This window comes from Tursiops truncatus, chromosome 9 (assembly GCF_011762595.2).
Source record: "Tursiops truncatus isolate mTurTru1 chromosome 9, mTurTru1.mat.Y, whole genome shotgun sequence".
Lineage (NCBI taxonomy): Eukaryota > Metazoa > Chordata > Mammalia > Artiodactyla > Delphinidae > Tursiops > Tursiops truncatus.
In genome coordinates this window covers 17756744-17775402 of record NC_047042.1, presented here as the reverse complement: position 1 = coordinate 17775402, position 18659 = coordinate 17756744, and the positions used below count along the sequence as shown (strand labels likewise).

The following is an 18659-nucleotide window of genomic DNA, read 5'->3' as shown; positions in this document are numbered from 1 at the left end:
CCGGCGAGAGCCCTCCACCGGCGAGAGTCCCGCCACACTCAGCTAGTGGCAGGCACAAAGAGGCCGTTCAATAAGTCTTGCTTAATTTGAAGGCCACAGCGTTAACTAGCAGCAGAAGGGCTCGAGTAGCCGAGAGGCAGGAGAGTGTATGCGGAGGGGCTGGGAGTGGTAGCCGGGAAGGAAGCTGGCCCCCCGGGACGCGGGCGGGAAGGGATGGCTACACCGGGAATTTCTGGGGACTGCTCGGTATGGGACAGAAAGCCGAGTGGTAGGCAAGACACTTACCCGGCCGGGAAAAGAGGAGGGCGCTGGTAAGATAGGTCAGCAACTCCATAATCCGATGTTTTTCCAAATAATTCCTGGCTTGGAGCTCCCTGCTGCTCTTGGCCTCCATCGCTCCGAATTGGGACGTTGCTAGGCGACCACGCAGCGTCACGGCCATTCGGCTCCGCCCCTTCCGCCCGACGCGGTTACGTGATGCGCGCCCCACAGGCTGAGACCTGGGCACCAAATCCTGCACCTCATCGCGAGGGAGGCAGTCTGGGAGGTGTGGGGTGGGGCCTACGCGAAGGCCGGAGGGAAACTCGTGCAGAGCTCCTTGCGGGCGGAGGGCCCAGTCCTCTGTCTGGGCTGAGTGCTGGGCCTGATGGTCTTTTCCTGTTTCTGTCTCTAGCACCTAGCTCAGTACTTGCTGACCCAAGGTCTCATGTGGTAATAACACATGAGGATAGACTAATAACAGAAGGAACTTGTGTAATAACGGGGGTGTCCAGTGGAGAGTCCTAAGCAGCATCTTTGGTGTGAGCAGCCTGCAGCACGGCGCTGGCGGCGGGGCAGGAAGGTTGACGGTTTTCTCTACCAGACTGCGGGGTCGTGAAGTGCGTGGATCCTGAGCTCCTACATGTGTTTGCTGCTTAACTAGACCGTGTGGAGCTGGTCTTGAGATAAAGACCACCTGACAGTCGTTTTGAGGGAGAGCCACTGAATAAGGTGGGACGCAGGTGGCCAGGAGGGCCTCTGCTCAGCCATCGAAATACCTGAGAAACTAAACTCTAGGCTGGGACTTCTGTCCTTGAGGGCCAGGCTCTGAGGTCTGTGCCCTTACTCCCCACCAGAGAGTTATCCCAGAATAGCCACTTCAAGAAGAGGAAAGACAAATGGCCAATAAACATATGAAAATATTCTCAGTCTCTCCGGCAATCCTGTAAACAAAACTACAAGAAAATGCCATTTTACATCGATCAGACTGGTAAAAATTAGGAAGTTGAACAAATTAGGCTGCCGGCAAGGATATAGGGCATCAAAACAGCCAGTGATGATGGGAGCTTTCCAAAGGAGAATATCCACCTTGGAAAACAATTTTGAATTATCTTGGTAGCATAGACATGTTTCTACACCATGACTCAGAAATTCCACGCCTAGAGCAACTCTTGCACACCTGTACCAGGAGATATGCACAAGAATGTTCAGAGCAGCAGTGTGCATGACAGAAAACACAGCAGCCCAAAGGTCATCAAAACTAGAATGGATTTTTTAAAAAACTGTGATATATTCACAATGCAATATAAATATATAAATATAAAACTTTGCAACCATAGATTGTAGCTACTTGCAACAATATGGGTGACTCTCAAAAACAATAGTCTCAAGAATATATACTGTATGAATCAACTTATATAAAGTTAAAAAACATACAGAATGAAGCAATGTATTGTTTACAGATTCAAGCCTGTGTAGATCTACTAAGAAATGCAAGGGAATGATATAAAATTCAGCACAGTATTTGCCTTGGAGGTGAGAGGAAAGAGAATGGGTTTGTGGAAGAATATCCTGGGGACTCCAGGGGTAAAGGTAGTAAGATTTTCTTTACCTGAGTCGTGGGTACACAGGTGCTCATTGGATTATGATTTTTTAATTAATTAATTTATTTTTGGCTGTTTTGGGTCTTTGTTGCTGCTCGTGGGCTTTCTCTAGTTACGGCGAGCCGGGGCTTCTCTTCGTTGTGGTGTGCGGGCTTCTCATCGCGGTGGCCTCTCTTATTGCGGAGCACAGGCTCTAGGCGTGCAGGCTTCAGTAGTTGTGGCACGCGGGCTCAGTAGTTGTGGCCCACGAGCTTAATTGCTCCGCACCATGTGGGATCTTCCCGGACCAGGGCTCAAACCCATGTCCCCTGCATTAGCAGGCGATTCTTAACCACTGTGCCACCAGGGAAGCCCTGGATTATGATTCTTTATACCTTATGTGTACTTAATACATTAAAAAAATCTACTCAGGACTGCATGTTGGTGCCCTGGACACAGAGTTTCTTCTCTGTGCATGAAGCTCAAGACATTTGATCTCCTTGAGAACTTCATTTACTTACTCTCCAGGAGTTACTCAGTCCCTGAATAAAATAGCTCTGCTCTTTGAACCTCAAATGACACTAGAACTTCCAGTGACACCTGGCCTGCTGACATCTTCCCAAGTTGCTGATTGTTTTCTGTTTCAACAAGCCTGGGTGCATTTGTCTGCTCAGAGCTCCCTCTCTTAACACTACCTCAGGCAGCTCTGGCCCTGAATCTCCAGTTCCCCTGGACTCGTGCTAAAGAGAAGTGTCCAGATGCCACCTAGTGGAGTCAGCTATTCTCTGTCAATGCCATCTCTTAATAAGCCAACTTGGCCTTCATTCCTCATCATCATCGATGTCATCATCCTCACTTCTTCGACTCTGTCCTCCATCTCCTTATTATTACTAATCCTTTTAGTGGTTTGGGGCAGTAACTGCAGGTGGTAGGCATCATTGCAGTAGTTTTCAATCAGGATTGCACATTTGAACCACCTTTGAAAGTACTGACGGTACCTTAAAACGTACTGAGGCCTGGGCTCCATTCCAGGTCCAGGAGACTGAATCTTTTGCGATGGGGCCTGAATACATGTAGTTTTGTTGTTGTGGATTTGAACAGCTTTACTGAGGTATAATTAACATAATAAACTGCACATATTTAAGACATACTCTTGGATAAGTTTTTTTGTTTGTTTGTTTTTTGGCTGTGTTGGGTCTTCGTTGCTGAGCGCGGTCTTTCTCTAGTTGCGGTGAGCCGGGTCTACTCTTCCTTGCAGTGGGCGGGCTTCTCATTGCAGTGGCCTCTCGTTGCGGAGCACGGGCTCTAGGCGCGTGGGCTTCAGTAGTTGTGGCTCGCAGGCTCTGGAGCGCAGGCTCAGTAGCTGTGGCACATGGGCTTAGTTGCTCCCTGGCATGTGGGATCTTCCCGGACCAGGGCTCGAACCCATGTCCCCTGCATTGGCAGGCAGATTCTTAACCACCGAGCCACCAGGGAAGCCCTTGGATAAGCTTTGAAGTATGTACATATACGTGAAATCATTGTCATCAAGATAAAGAATGTATCTGTCATCCCCCAAGGTTTCCTTGTGTCCCTTTCTAGTTCCTTCCTCTCACCCCTTCTTAACCGTGCCCCACCCCCACTGCCAGGCATCACAGACCTGCAATCTGTAACTGTAGATTACATTTTCTAGAATTTTATGTAAATAGAACCATACAGTATATCTATATCTATATAATTTTTTTTTGGTCTGGTGTTTTTCACTCGGCATAATTATTTTGGGGGATTCACCTATGTTGTTGCATGTATCAATATTTCATTCCTTTTTATTGCTGAGTAAGATTCCACAGTATGCATATATCACAATTTGTTTCTCTCTTTACCCGTGGATGGACATTTAGGTTGCTTTCAGTTTGGAGCTATTACAAATAAAGCTGCTATGACTATTCAGGTACTGATCTTTGTGTGCACATAGGATTTCATTTCTCTTAAGTTAAATGTCTCAAGGAGTGGGATGACTGGTTCACATGGGAGGTGTATGTTTAACTTTTTAAGAAACTGCTGAACTGTTTTCCCAAAGCAGCTGTACCATTTTATATTCCCAAATTACTAGTAATTAAAGGCTCCCCAGGAGATCCTAGTGGACAGCCAGGACTGAGACCCTGTGTTATAGCAGCCCATGAGGGTTGAGCTAAAAGATCTGGGAAATGTTGATCAGGAATCCCAAGAGCCTCGGAGGTTCCAGCTCGTGCTTAGTATCATCCCACAGCTCATATCGACCCAGGACACACACTGGAAACTCCCAGGGAGCCATCAAAAAAATACAGTGTTGGGCTTCCCTGGTGGCGCAGCGGTTGAGAGTCCGCCTGCCGATGCAGGGGACGCGGGTTCGTGCCCCGGTCTGGGAAGATCCCACATGCCGCAGAGTGGCTGGGCCCGTGAGCCATGGCCGCTGAGCCTGCGCGTCCGGAGCCTGTGCTCCGCAACGGGAGAGGCCACAACGGTGAGAGGCCCGCGTACCGCAATAAAAACAAAAACAAAAAAACAAACAAACAAACAAAAAAATACAGTGTCTGCCCCTTCACCCCGCAGAGAGTCTGATATAATTGCCTTGGGGGCCAGGGTGCAAGGGTGGGGGGCTGCCTCAGGCATCACAGCTTTTTACCAGCTTCCTGAGTGGTTCTAGAGCACAGAGTGACCAACTGTCCTGGTTTGCCCAGGACTATGAGGGGTCCGTTACCATGAAGCTTTCAACCATAATACTGGGAACGTCCCAGGTCATCTTAATACATGGTCACTCCATTTGTGGACCACTAGCATGAAGGGCTCAGGCTTTGGTGTTGGACAGACTTGTCAACCTGCCTGTCAACTTGGGAGTTATAGCTCAGGGTTAGTGTGTGTGTTTGGGGGAGGGCATGGATAAAAGGGAAAGTGGGGGGACATGAGTAGCCAGGACAGAATGTGGGCTAACTCCCTCTCTCCATTTTCTCTGTCAACCAGGGACAAGTTAGAGATGCCTCAACTAGGAGTTTTGGTTGCTGTTAAAGGGGAGAAATATATGAAGCCCACTTTTTCTGAGCAATTGTATGGTGAGGCAGTGTCCTGCAGAGGCCTCTGGAGCCAGACTGCCTCACTTTAACACTCTGTTTTACCACTGACTATTAATAACTTTGTGACATTGGGCCAAACACCTAAATTCTCTGCCTCAGTGTCCTCAAGGACAGAATGGGGACAGTGTATCTACCTCATAGAGGATGTCTTCAGGACTGAGTTAATGTATGTAAAGCTCTTTTAAAAAATGGTGCCAGGCATGTACTAAGAACTACGTAAGTGTTCACTGTTATTATCTTAATCGCCTTGTTAAAATGAGAAGGGGGAAATCGTGACTAAATATATCCTACAGCCTACGTCCATAGGCTGTCCTATACGGTTTCCTATTGAAAGATTTTTCGGTTAATCTTTCAGATTTTGTGTTGCAGCTCTAAAGAACTATAGGTTCTTGTTCTGCATGTCAAGATGGGAGGAGCTAAAGGTATATATACTATGTGCTTAATGTTCTTATGCAAATCATAAGGGAGACATAGTTTGGAACCTGATAATTTCATTTTCACCAAGTTGCTTTATTGGTGAGCTGCATTTTTGGAGTTAAAAAAAAAAAACCCACCAGAACACGGTCTAGTAGTGACATCGTATTAGTCTTCGTGTCAAGTGGAACTAACACGGACTCCTGTTTTAGCTTTGCAACTGTGATTTACCAGGTACACAGGGTTCTGTGGAACTCAAGTCTCAAAGTTAGTCTTTGTGAAATGGTAACACTCAATTATCTGTGATAGTGCCTCATCTACTCAGAAGCTTTCCTCATTCTTCAATAACCTAAAAAGAGCAAAAATGCTAAAAACATCTCGAAACATCAATTTAAATCCATTTTACAAAACATGAAAATGTAGAAAATATCAATAGCATGGCCACAGTACAAAGGATCTCAGGAGGAGATTGGGATAATAGCTCTGGTGCTTTGGTACCCCCTCTACAGTACTTCATTAAAATTTTTTTTTTTTAATCCTCTCAAATAGTTTAAGACTCACAAGAAGTTGCAAAATGGTACAAAGAGTTCCAGTGTATCCTCCTTGGGTTCCTCTCAATGATACTGTCTCACATAACCGTAGAACACTGTCTTTGTTAAACCAGGACCTCAGCATCGGTACAATACTATTAGCTCAAGTATAGACCTCGTTTGGATTTCACCAGTTTTTACATGAACTCTTCTTTTTTCTGTTCCGTTTCATTTTGGAGGCTACTTCTGCATTTCCGAACATCATATTATATATTACCTAAGCCTAAATTTAGCTCCCATCACACTGACTATGTCTGTTTAAGCTTTCGTTAGATTCACCAAATTGAGGCCCAGAACAAAACTTACGAACAACGTTCTTTGAGCTTCTAAATTACTTGTATGAAGGATGACCTCAGATGATCTCCTATTTATTGATACACAGTTTACATGGGGAGTTAAGGACCCTTTCTCAAGAGGCTTCGCATTTACCAGCTGTGTGATCCTGACCAAATTACTTGACCTCTCAAAACTTTAGTTTTCTCATCGCTAAAATGGGGGTAATAATCTTACCGACCTCATAGAGTTATGGTAAGGATTAAATTAGAAAAGATGTAAAACACATAATCAGTAATGTTATTACTCACTCCCCCTACCACCATCACCGCCAGTACCACAAGTACCACCAGTACCACCGCCAGGGGAATCCCTGTCCTTCTAGCTGTTTTCTTGATGTCAGAGTAGTGCGGGTTTGGCTTAGAGCTGGAAGTCTGCTCAGGGTACAGGCCAGAAGTCTTTACTCTCCTGGCAGATGGCAGGGTGGCGGGGAGTGGTCTCTCACAGCCGGGACAGCAGCCAGGTGGCATACAATCCTGCCTTCCCTGGCTGAAACCAAGGACGCACTTCCCAAAATAATACCACTGCACTGCTATCAGACTTCAGGTACATTGTGGGATCTATAGGCTTTTGTGGGTTGTCCTGCAACCTAATCACCCTTGATATTACATTTAAGTGGAAGAATATATTAGGTTCCAAATGAAACATTTGGAGCACAGCCCACAGAGTGGGGATTGCTTATACAAGAAAGATAATTGCTTGGATATAATTTTGGAAACTAAGACATCCGCTTTGCCCCAGTGCCCTTTTCAAGCAGGAATAAGTTCAAAAAAAAAGTAAAAAGTGGTAAGAAATTGTTGATTTGAACGTTGGTTATTTCCAACTGATAGCAAAATTCTCCTTGTTGGCCTGACTAATGGATTAGATTATTTCTTGTAGTTTAATGTGAATTGATATAGTATCAGTGGTCATAAGCATGTCTTTTGCATTGGCCAAAATCTCTGTATGCTGGGGCTGGCTTGCCCAGGCTCACAGGAGTTAATGTGCACTTCTCTTCCCCCTCTGGATTCAGAGAGGTCATGCTGATAGCTTGAAATCAGTCACGGTGGATGTATTAACATTACAGAAATCAGCAAGTGCTTCCCCTGCCACCCCTAAAGCTGGATGTTTGACATTTACCACCAACACACCACTCCATTTTTTAACTCAGCAAATGTGTATTGTATGCCAACTGTATGCCTGTTATTGTTTTAGGATCCAAACAACCTTGGATAACACAGTCCTTTAAGAGGGTCCTACAGATAAATCTGAAGTCCAAGGAAACATGAAATATACATGTTTTTTGAATCAAAAAGCACCAGCATGTCAATGTAATCCACATAACCCACACCAAACTTTACCAGCAGAAAATCTCCATTGGGAAAGTCCCCCTGTGAAGGAGGATTGTTTTTAAGGCCATCCCAGGCATTCCATTTTTAGCCATCTCCAGGACAGTGTATTCCACAACTATTCACTGTAATCAACTATATTTGATCACTTTCACCACTTTTCTCTGGTCCTGTATCCAGTGTTTTTACGCTGCCAAGCCCAAAGCCAAACACTGTACTCTGGAAACACAAAAGTGAGATCATCTAATGGCTCCCATGTATTTCATCATTGTGTAGGTGTCCTGATAATATACTTATCTGAATTTTTTAAATATCAAAGCAACACACACATTTTTGTAACACATTAAAATTCTACAGTTTATGATGAAAAGAGACAATCTTGTGCCTCATCCCACCCCCCTATTCCACCCCAAGGTAACTTTCTCTGCTGGACCTGGTTTCCTTGGATCCTGAATCTCAGCTTCCCATTCAATTTTCCAGAAAATAACTTTTTAGTCCCCTGCTGGGGCGGGAGGGTGGGGGGAGAGAGAGTAGCCACTTGGCTGCATGTGGGAGGTGAAGGGGGCTCTGAGGGGCCTGACAACCTCATGTGAGACTTCAAGCCCCTCTTCCCCATTTTCACCCCATTGTGTACCCCTTCTCTGTGGTACCTACTGCCTCTGGGGGATCTGGGGAGAAAACGGGCTTATTAGTATTCTCCTCAAACCACTTCTAACTTTCTTCTTTCTGCAAAGACAATTATGGCTCCAAGTTTGCCCTTTACCTTTTGTGTCTGCGTGTAAACTTTTAAATTTAAAAGTGCACAGTAAAATTAATGACTCTTAAGTACACAATCAGATAAATATTTCATCAGTGATTCTATTCATTTAACAAGCCCCCAGGTCAAGATACAGAACACTGCTAGCACCAGAAACCTCCCTTGTGCCCCCGAAAGGTGACATCTATTCTATAAATCTGTCTGTTTGTATTCATGGCTTTAATTCACCAAGGTTAGTTTGAATGCCGATTCATTAATTAAAATGTTGAGCAGTACTGGGCTCGGCAAGGACCCGGAGGGAACATCCTCCAAATGCTGGACAGTGAGAACTGCAGGAGATACCGTCTCTGGTGTGTCCAGCGGCCAGGCAGGCCCAGTACTGAGCATCTAGTACGGATCCAAACCTTCTCAGTTTATTGAGCTGGACAGGACCAAGAGACTTGTAAAAACTGCAAACAGAAACAGAAACATGCATCTGATTCTTTCCAAAGGAAAAGCCCCGGAATCATGTTTTTCCTCTCCCTTCTCTTCACTTCCATGGGGCTCTGCCTTTGCCCTACCCCAATAATGTGCCAGAATTGCTATCCTCTACCTGCCAGCCCTCCAACACTGCATCTGGATTATTCAGGAACATGGGGGAGATTTGGGGGTGGGTAGTGGAGGGGGGTTAGTGATAAGGCCAGCTAGGAAATCCAATAGAGAAGTGAAGTGGCTGGAGAGAAAATGAAAACCCTAATACAGACCATGCAAGCCCCTACTTTCACAGCCCCCCACCCCCAGCAGCTAGCTCAGTTGCCTGATGATGTGAACGCTTTTGTGATGCTGCTGCTGCTTTGATTAAAAATTTACTGAAGGGGCTTCCCTGGTGGCACAGTGGTTGAGAGTCCGACTGCCGATGCAGGGGACACGGGTTCATGCCCTGGTCTGGGAAGATCCCATGTGCCGCGGAGCGGCTGGGCCCGTGAGCCATGGCCGCTGAGCCTGCGCATCCAGAGCCTGTGCTCCGCAACGGGAGAGGCCACAACAGTGAGAGGCCCGGGTACCGCAAAAAAAAAAAAAAAAAAAAATTTACTGAAATACTTAAAGGCGAAGGAGGAATCCAGAAAAGCTCCAGAATCTTCTAAAATTAAGAGAACCCTTCCAATGTTAATGACCTTAGATCAGATTAGCGATTTCAATTGTCACAATAAATGCAGCGCCTCCGAGCTGTTGGCTCCCATTGTGATTTTGCAATGATTCAGACTTGCGTGGGACTGACTGAGTGTTTGAAACCTTCCTCATTTACTTTTCTAGTTGAATGGCTTACGAAGATGTAATGAATAGAAAATAAACTTATTGAAATACACTCCTGGGAACTTTGCTCAGTGACATGGATACCTTAAACCTGACATTCCAGAATAGCTCCAACCAGATCAGAAAGCAAGAAGTTATTGCCTAGTGGAAAAATCAAAAGGAGAAAAATACTGAAGTATTGTAAAATTAAATTCTAGAGACCTGAGTCAACCAGCTAGGAGGCACACAGAATTATAAAATACCTTTCTGGAAATATCCACGGGGCTTAGGAAGAAAAGTCGGTAGGTGCAGTTTATTTCTACAGGAGGCAGGGAAATAGAATGGACAGAGCACCAGATTGAAGGGGGGACAGGCTTGCCTGTCAGCCAGCTGTGTGCTCTTGGTACCTCATTCGACCTGTCTGTGTCTCAGTTTCCTCACCTGCAGAAGAGGGTCTTCATTATTACTTCCAGTTTTCACACTGATTCTCCAAGCCTATGACTAATTTTGAGGCTTCTCAGAGTTCCAGGTTGGGAAAATATAGGATGTCTAGGCTCCCTTCAAAATGGAGTTAGAGGGCTTCCCTGGTGGCGCAGTGGTCAAAAGTCCGCCTGCCGATGCAGGGGACACGGGTTCGTGCCCCTGTCTGGGAAGATCCTACATGCCGCGGAGCGGCTGGGCCCGTGAGCCACGGTCGCTGAGCCTGCACATCCGGAGGCTGTGCTCCGCAACGGGAGAGGCCACAGCAGTGAGAGGCCCGCGTACCGCCAAAAAAAAAAAAAAAAAAAAAAATGGAGTTAGAAGTCACCAGGCCAGAACAGTGATGGACAGCCAGTCTCAGACAAAGCTCAGAACCAAGGGATACATGATGTCCTTGCTGCTAGAAGCGCCACACTGACGTCTTGTGGCTATGGATAATCCAATTATACAAACGTTTATTTGCAATGTGCTTCCTCTGTGAAGCTTCCTCAAGCTTCAAAGCTGCTTCCTCTGTTTTTTTTTTTTCCCCTGTACAATAGTGAAAATATTTACAGTTAGGCCTGAGGCAAAACGCTAAGAAATGTGCTGAAGTTTGCCCAAGAGTGTTGGCTCCAAGTGGCCTTGCTCTACCCTTGATGTGCTCAAACCACTCCCCAAGGCTGTCATCACCATGCCAGGGCTGTGCTTTGATCACAAATCTCAAATGTGCTCTCAATGCTGTGTGGCAATCCAGTTTCATTAGTAAGTACTTAATTCTTCCTCTACTCTTCTCAAACTTCTTCTGAGCTCTCAGGCACACCCAGCTTGCCCCACAGTCGCTGAGAAAATGGAAGCCATCAGATGGGGGATTCCCTCATCTTCTCAGCAGCGAATCTACAAGCTGACTTCTTTCTTCCCCATTTCCCTGGAGGAAGTGTCCTTCTGACTACTGTTAAGTTAGTCAAACAAAGAGGCCATTAGACTGAGATGCTCTAATGCCCTAGAGGCCTATGTAAGCAAACCAGAATCTAAGTCTGTAAATGTCTCAAGGTTACAAAATCCAAAATGCTGGGGACAATCAATCACAAACAGCCAACTAGGCTTTAAGCTACAGCCAATCAATATCTACCTTACTTTGCTTCCACCTTTTCTCTATAGACGTCTCACCCCAGCTCCTGGTGGTGGAGTTCCTAACCACTTCTGGTTTGGGGCTGCCTGATTTGAATCCCATTTTTGTGCAGATAAACTCTTAAAATTTTTAACAGGCCTCGGTTGATTGTTCTGCACTACAAAGGCCAATACGTCCACATGTGTTCAAGTTCACCTCCCTCCTGCCTTCTCAAAAACTTCCCTTTAAAAAAAAAAATCACCCCTTTCTCCTGTCTCATCAACCTCTCCCTCCCCTATTGTCCCACCCTCACCAGCATATGAATCGTGATCTGGACCCTTCTCCCTTGAAAAACAAAAGAAACAAAAGGGAACAAAATCCAAACACTCCATTGTGCCTTCTAACCTTCTTAAGACTTGTCTACACAACTGAATTTCCTTCACTCTCCTGCCACTTCAACACACCTGCTTCGCTAAGGTCACTCTGTGTCCAAGTCGTAACCCTTAGAACCTGCGAGTATGAATTATCTGCAAAAAGATGTAACTACCTTAAGTATCCTGAGAGGATATAATCCAGGATTTAGGGTGAGCCTTAAGTCCTTATAAGAGAAAGGCCTTGGGAGGCTTGAAACCCAGGAGAAACAGGAGAGAAGGCCACGTGAAGGAGGTGGCAGAGATGGGAGTGATGAGTCTACAAGCCAAGGAATACGAGCCATCCCCAGAAACCGGAAGAGGCAGGGAAGGATTCTCCTCCACGGCCTTTGAGCAAGTGCAGCCCTGCTTGTTTTTGAACTTCTGGGCACCAGAACCCTGAGAGAATGAATTTACGTTGTTTTAAGCCACCAAGTTGTGGCAATTTGTTATGACAGCCCTCGGAGATTGTTAACAGTCACGAAAGACCTCCATGCTGCAGAACCCCAGACTAAGTACCATCTCTCTCCCATACTGCAACAGTACTTAACTCAGCTGACTTCTCCTTGCTTGAAGCATCTTACAGTCCTCGCTTCCAGGGAAGCACTGTCTATAGGGTTCTCTTTTCTCTTTGTGAACGCTTCCTCTTGGAGTTCTTTGCAAGCTTTTCTGCTTCTGCCTAACCTCCAAATGTCTGCTCGTCTTCTCCATCTTCTCTAGTAATCACATCCATACCTGTGGCTCTAAATATCATCCATATAACAAAGATTCCCAAGTTGATGCCTCCAACTTAGACCTGCTGAGAGCTCCAGTCATGTGTATCCCATGCCTTCTTGACACAGCAGCTTAGAGAGTTCACAGTGATCTCACACGTGAGCAAACATACATGTGCAAAACAGAACTTCTGATCTTCATGAAACATTCCTTTTGCCACCCCCCCCTTCCCCAAAGCCTGTTCTTCCTCTGGTTTTCCACATCTGAAGAAATGGCATCTCTACCTAATACAACTGCTCTAGCAGAAACCTGGGAGTCATTCTTTCTCCTACTCTCACATCCAATTCCTAAACCAGTCTTGTCAATTTAGTATGTAAAATGGATCTTGACTCCACTCACTTCTTTTCAGATCTACTGTCACCATCCTGGGACCACACGAACACTATGTCTCACTGGGTCTCTTGCAACAACTTCCGATGGATTCTCCACACAGCAGCTAGACATCTTTCAACAGATCACATCACACCATGCCCTATGTAAAGCCCTTTGAAGGACTCCCACTGAACTGAGCACAAAAATCCAAACTCTAGGAGTCCTTCTGTGACCTTGCCATGCCTTCTGTCCATCCCTTTCCCTGCTCTGTCCACAGTGCATGTTCCTTAGGTTCCAAGAACTTAGCAGGCTTTTCCCACCATGGACCACCTCTGCCTCGGATTATCTCCCCAACACCTTCTGCCTTCAGCTTACTTCCTCAGAGGGAGCTCCCTGATCACAACCCCCAACCCATTTTACGTCACTTTCTCCTGTTATTTTCTCTCACAGAACTCAATTCTTTCTACCATTGAATTTGTCACAATCTGTAATCACACGTTGGATCGTGTGTTTATTTATGTACTGTCTCCCCCACCAGGGTGCCTTCAGCAAGCAGCTGGGACTACGTTTCTCATCACTGAGCAGAGTGCCTAGCTCAGGGGCAGCCACAGATGGGATGCTCCATAAATATCTGTTGAATGAATTCACTCTCTTCTACACCTTAAATGTGGGTTCTAGGAGGAACGCTCGTCTGGTGAGGACACATACACCCAAAAGAATAAAAAACAATACCCCCAATCTAAATTTTATGAAAACCCGAAGACTGTTTTTACAAACATATAAATTATTTTATTTACAAAGCCATGTTACCAAAAAAAAAAGCAAAAAAAAAAAAAAAAAAAGCAAAAAAAAAAAAAAAAATACAATCGCTCACTGGAGAATGTCTCCAGACCTTGTGCTGAACCACGGCAGTATCAATAGATACATGTTTGTTCTTTTCTTTTTAAAACTGTAAGCCATAGGATTTACTATTTACACCTACTTTAGACATTTATTCTGCTTACAATATCACAGGCATGGAATGAATTCTATCTGATAGTGCTAATACATAAAGGTGCAGGACAAAGAAGGAAAATACTTAGTGTTACAAAATATGGATTGTAGAAAAGAAACCCACTCCACAAGTGTGGCATTTGTTTAGAATGTTTGGACATGCTTTCTTCAAAATTCTTCTGGAAAAGGTTCTAAAATCGGTAGTAGGAAAGGACAAATGAGCAGGTGCAAATTCTCGTCTGTGCAACAACAGTTATTGAATATACCCCATGACTGACCAGCTACGTAAAACCCACAGAGTTTTGTTAAAGTGCCATGGGCCGACAGCATAACAAAATAGAAGGTGTAAATAGAAAATTTCTTTTTTTCCTTTTTTAAAACAAGAGTTCACTGAGAATCAGCAATAATAGAATATGCTGTATAAACTATTCTCTACAAAGGTTCATCAGCATTATTTACAATTGGTACATTGATACAAAAGAAGGCATACAAGTTATCCAGGTCGCTTTTTTTTTTTTTTTTTTTTATGGCTGACAGGTCTATGCATTGCGTTACGCTTTAACAACCAGAGCTTTCGAGCCTCTATGGCTGGCGACAAGTCACGAGATCTTCAGGCAGATGGGGGTGTGTGCAGTCAAGGGGCTGGGAGAGAGGGCTAGGTGGGGTGTGCAGAAGTACCCAAACGATATCCCCCTAATAATGCTTTATAGGCTGGTCCAGTTGAACTCCATTCAAACAAACCAAAAGAAAACCTTTTATTTGCATTCCATTTTTCAAGCTGTGAGTTCTGAATACATCATTATAAAGTAAACCTGTAGTTGACTGTGAAGGAAGAAACACCGTGGGTTTTCCCTTTTTGCTCAGTTTTCCAGAAATGTCCTCACCTTGGTCAGAGCCAGTCTTTCACCAAGTAAGCAGCATTCGGTGGGGAGCCTCTTTATTCCAGCTTGCAATTCAAGATGTAGAGAGCTAAAACGTTTAAAATCCATTGAATTGCTCCTTTAGTCCCTGTTGAGACATTATTTCTCAGAAGCAGCCACTTAATCTCTCAACTTTTGTTTTCCTTCTTTGAGTGTAAGAGTTTATAAATCAGAGGGTTATTTTGTTGCTGAGATTTTTTTTTGTTTTTACTCCTGCAAGTATTACAACTCAAAATAAATTATAAAAAAAAACCAGACTTCTAAAACCGAACAAGACGAAAATTGTGCAAAAATAACAAAGATATGTACATACTTTTCAGTCTGAAGAAATGTACAATAAAAACATAATTCAAAGAACATTTTAAAAATATAAACGTTGCTTCAACTTTCCTAAGTTTCATATTGTTTCTGAAACTATTCTGGTCAGTTAGCTCTGTAATATAGTAAAACATAAATTATTACAAAATTAACACTATAAAAATTTACTTTAAGAATATCTTCTAAACTTTTTTTTCGAAGGGTCTAACCTTGTTTATAATTTCTTAAACATTTATAAGTCTTAAAATCTGCCTTAACCTTTTTTTTTAAAAAAAAAGAAAAAGTAACAATCTTCCCTTCAATTTGCAGTCTCTTTTTCCCAAGATGGAAATAAACCAGCATATAAGTGCACTTTTAACACTGTAGAAATAAAAATGAAATCATCCGAACTAATGTCCTAGTACCTAATATCAACTCCTGATTTTTAAAAAAATCTTCATTTTATATTAAAAATTTTAGTAATCCTATTAAGAAACACTGTCAGTGCAATTCCATTGATGCAAATCACTCCGTTTGCCTCCCGTCTTCGCAAAATCCAATCATACGGTGAAATTTAACAGTAGTCTGATCCTTGGGTTTGGGGGGAATGGGAAAGAAAAGGAAAACTTCAGGGTGGGGATGAGGGTTTATGTCCAGCTGCAAAACTGGCATTCATTTCTGACTTAGGGATGAAGCAAAACCTCCTGGTATCTCTGCCATTATACTGTATACAAAGTTACATGATTCATAGCACAGAACACTTATTTTATATGGTGAATTCCTTTCTTGACTATGATTCCCAATTAGAGCTTATGGTATTGGTTTCTTTCAAAACTCCAGTGTGAACAGTTTTATAGCTGCAGGCCTCCAGCTTCTCCCTTCTGGATCTTCCAAATGGCTCTTCTCCATAAGCAGTGGTCTTACCACTCCTTCCTGGGTTGGCTGTATCGGAGTGGTGGCCTCTGACAACCTAGCATGAGCTGATCTATGGGTGTGCTGAGTCCACGGGGCCCTCTGGCCCAGGGCATGGAGGTGGCTGGGCAATGCTAGTAATTATTCTCACCAATCACCAGCTGTTTGGCAATTAACCCTCCAGGGTAGCTTTCCCTCAGGCCTTTCCTTCCGGTTCTGCTTTTTCTCCTCTGGCAGCGCCCCGGAGGGCAGCTTGAGACCTTCCACAGCGGTGGGCACTGTGCCTCTTCCTGAGTGGCTTCCTGAGGTCTTGTGCCCTTTTCCCTGGGATTCCTCCCCCTGTGACTCGCCCAGCTTTGCGCCCTTGTACATGGTGCCCTGGAAGGGATTTTGCAGCATGGATTCCTAACACGCTCAGATGATCAGTCACCCAGTTCCCACCATCTTTTGAGGATATCTTCTCCTACCCCCAGGCCCTTCTTCCTGCCACCTCCCGGGTCCATTCCTGCTCCTGTCCCTAACCCAGGACATATTCTCCGAGCTGCACAGCTGGACAGTGGTACTGAGTAAGCCCCATCATTAAATGGCTGCTGTTCTCAACTTTGCATCTCCCTCCTCTGTGCTGGTGCATCCTAGAAACCTGATGAGGGCACTCGCCCACCCTCCAGCTCTCTGCTCCCCAAACATGGGCTGCTCCCCAGTAACCGCCCCCCGATGCAGCACACTGTCTAGAGGGAGCTTTTGAGAGCCCGTACCTCTGATGGTCAGTGGGGACCCAGAGAGTGGCAGGTAGGAGGGGACAGAAGGGAAGGATGGGAGAGGGCAAGGAAAGGAGCACTGCACATGCTCAAGTTCAAGAGTTCCAGACGATGCCAACCAGGAACGGACATTCTACAATGTCTGCTCTTGTGGCCAGAGCAAAATGATGCAGTAGCAGCATCAGAAGCTAGAGGAGGGACCCCAAACTTGGAAGAAGGTATACACGTGGCAAGTTAAAGAACGGAAACAAAACACTGGTATTGTTTTCTGTAAATCTCAAATTCACGTTCTTTTTGCCTTTTTCTTTTTCCTCAAAACTAAAAATTGGTCAATTAAAAAAAGAAGAAGAAAGGCCAGAGCCACAGGCAGGGCACAGGAAACAGACTCTTCCCCACTGCCCACTCCCCTCCCTCCCCTGGCCTTGGCCTCCTGGGGTGAGGTCCCGTGGCCAGGCATTGGTTTGGAAGTGGCTTCATAGTCTTGTTATGGAAGAGTCCTTATCCTGCCCGTTCTGTTTGTGGTCTTCTAGGAAAGAAAAGAAAAGAAAAAGCTTGTTTCCAAAACATACATTTGGGATTACCCACAAGAATTCAAGAAGGGAGTCTCAGTTTCCTCATCTATAACGAAAAGGATAGCATCCCACCTCCTGCATTTGGCAAAAGCCAGCTGTGATGAGCAAATGAGGTGATGGAAGTAAAGAACTCTGTAAATGGAAGGTAGGCACAGAGATCCAAGCTGTGAAGGAAAGCAAGGGGGCAAATCCTGTGGCTTCACGGAGCTCCTCTCCAGGAGGGACGACCGGGATAATTAATCTTTGTTTTTCTGTTTTTGTTTTTCAGTCTATGTTTTCCTAACTAACTCACAGACAGCATGGAGAATTACCTAAGGAAAAAGTATAGTGCTGGGTTAAGCACAGAGGCTTTGGATACACAGGTTTTGGTTCAAGTTCCTTCATCTTCATCTATAAAACGAGGATAACCAATTTGTCCCCAACCCGACCAGGTTGTTAAAAGGTTGAAAGGTATGTAACGTATGTGAGGGGCAGAGCACGGCGCCTACAGAGGAAGGGCTCAACAAATGGCTACGTTCACTTAGGCTGACGGCTAGCGTTGTGGGTTCCCAGCAGGTATGCCTGGAGTTGTGGGCGACTGCACACGTGCCTGCTAAGGGTCGAAGTGGAGTCTCCAGGTGCACCCAGCAACCCGTGCAGGAGGCCCGCCGTAAACAGGCAGATTGCCCTCCCTCCCCGACCCTACACAGAGGAGGGGCTGCAGGTGCTCTGGCACAGATGGTCCACAGTGATTCAAAGTGGTGGAGATCTGAGGATACAAAACCGTTCCCTAGAACCTTCACCCAAACACTGTAATTTGGTATCTACGAAACCTGTGGCACTTCTAAGACAACATAACAGCCATATATGTATTTTTTTTCCCATCATGTAGAACACACACCACCCTACTCACCTACCCTCCCTGGCCTCCTCCAGACGTGCACACACTCCACTGGAGAAAATCACTTCTGTACTGTTTTCACACCTCAAGTTTATAAAAACTCCTAAATCTACCCTGAATAGTCCCACCATGAAAACCACATCCTGAATGGTAGCTACAGCCCACCAGAGGCCTCAAGAAAGTGCTGACCAGTGTCTGCCATGAGCAAAGCCCTTTAGTCAACAGCATCTTATTTAATTTTCATAATAACCTTAGGAGGTAGGCATCGATTCTGCCATTTAAGAAATGAAAAAAGTGAGACTCAGAGAAGTAATCTGCCTAATACCATACAGCTGCTAACAGTAAAAGCTAATACCTGTGTTAGGTCTCAGGCATTTTGCAGGGGCTTTATGTCTATAAATTAATTTAATCCTCACAAAAGCCTTATGAGATAGGGGCCATAATGACCCCCATCTTATAGGCGAGGAAACTAAAGCACAGAGAAATTAAGTAACTTGCCCAAGGGCACACAGCTAATTACGAGAAGGCCTAGCGTTAGAAGCCAGGTAGCCATTTTCTTAACTGGACGTGAGATTTGAACCAGGGTCTGACCCCAAAGCCCACATTCTTTCCACCCTGCTAATGAGCCTATGGACTTCTG

General features: G+C 44.9%; 1 protein-coding gene across 17 annotated transcripts in view; it reads right to left on the bottom strand.

Moving 5' to 3' along the window:
• ATXN7L1 (ataxin 7 like 1) overlaps window positions 1-18659 on the bottom strand; it is a 360884-nt gene that overhangs the window by 104732 nt on the left and 237493 nt on the right. For 2 of the 17 annotated variants that reach the window (XR_012334179.1, XM_073810171.1), the window contains one exon: window positions 286-17093. The exons of 8 other annotated variants lie outside the window; for them this stretch is intronic. Coding sequence is in view for 8 of the 9 variants with exons in the window: in XM_073810171.1 (XP_073666272.1) it covers window positions 17052-17093 (42 nt within the window). In the remaining variant the exon portion in view is untranslated. Of the gene's footprint in view, window positions 1-285; window positions 17094-18659 lie in introns of those variants that run through there. 7 more of the 17 variants (XM_073810165.1, XM_073810172.1, XM_033862912.2 and 4 more) reach the window with 6 other exon arrangements.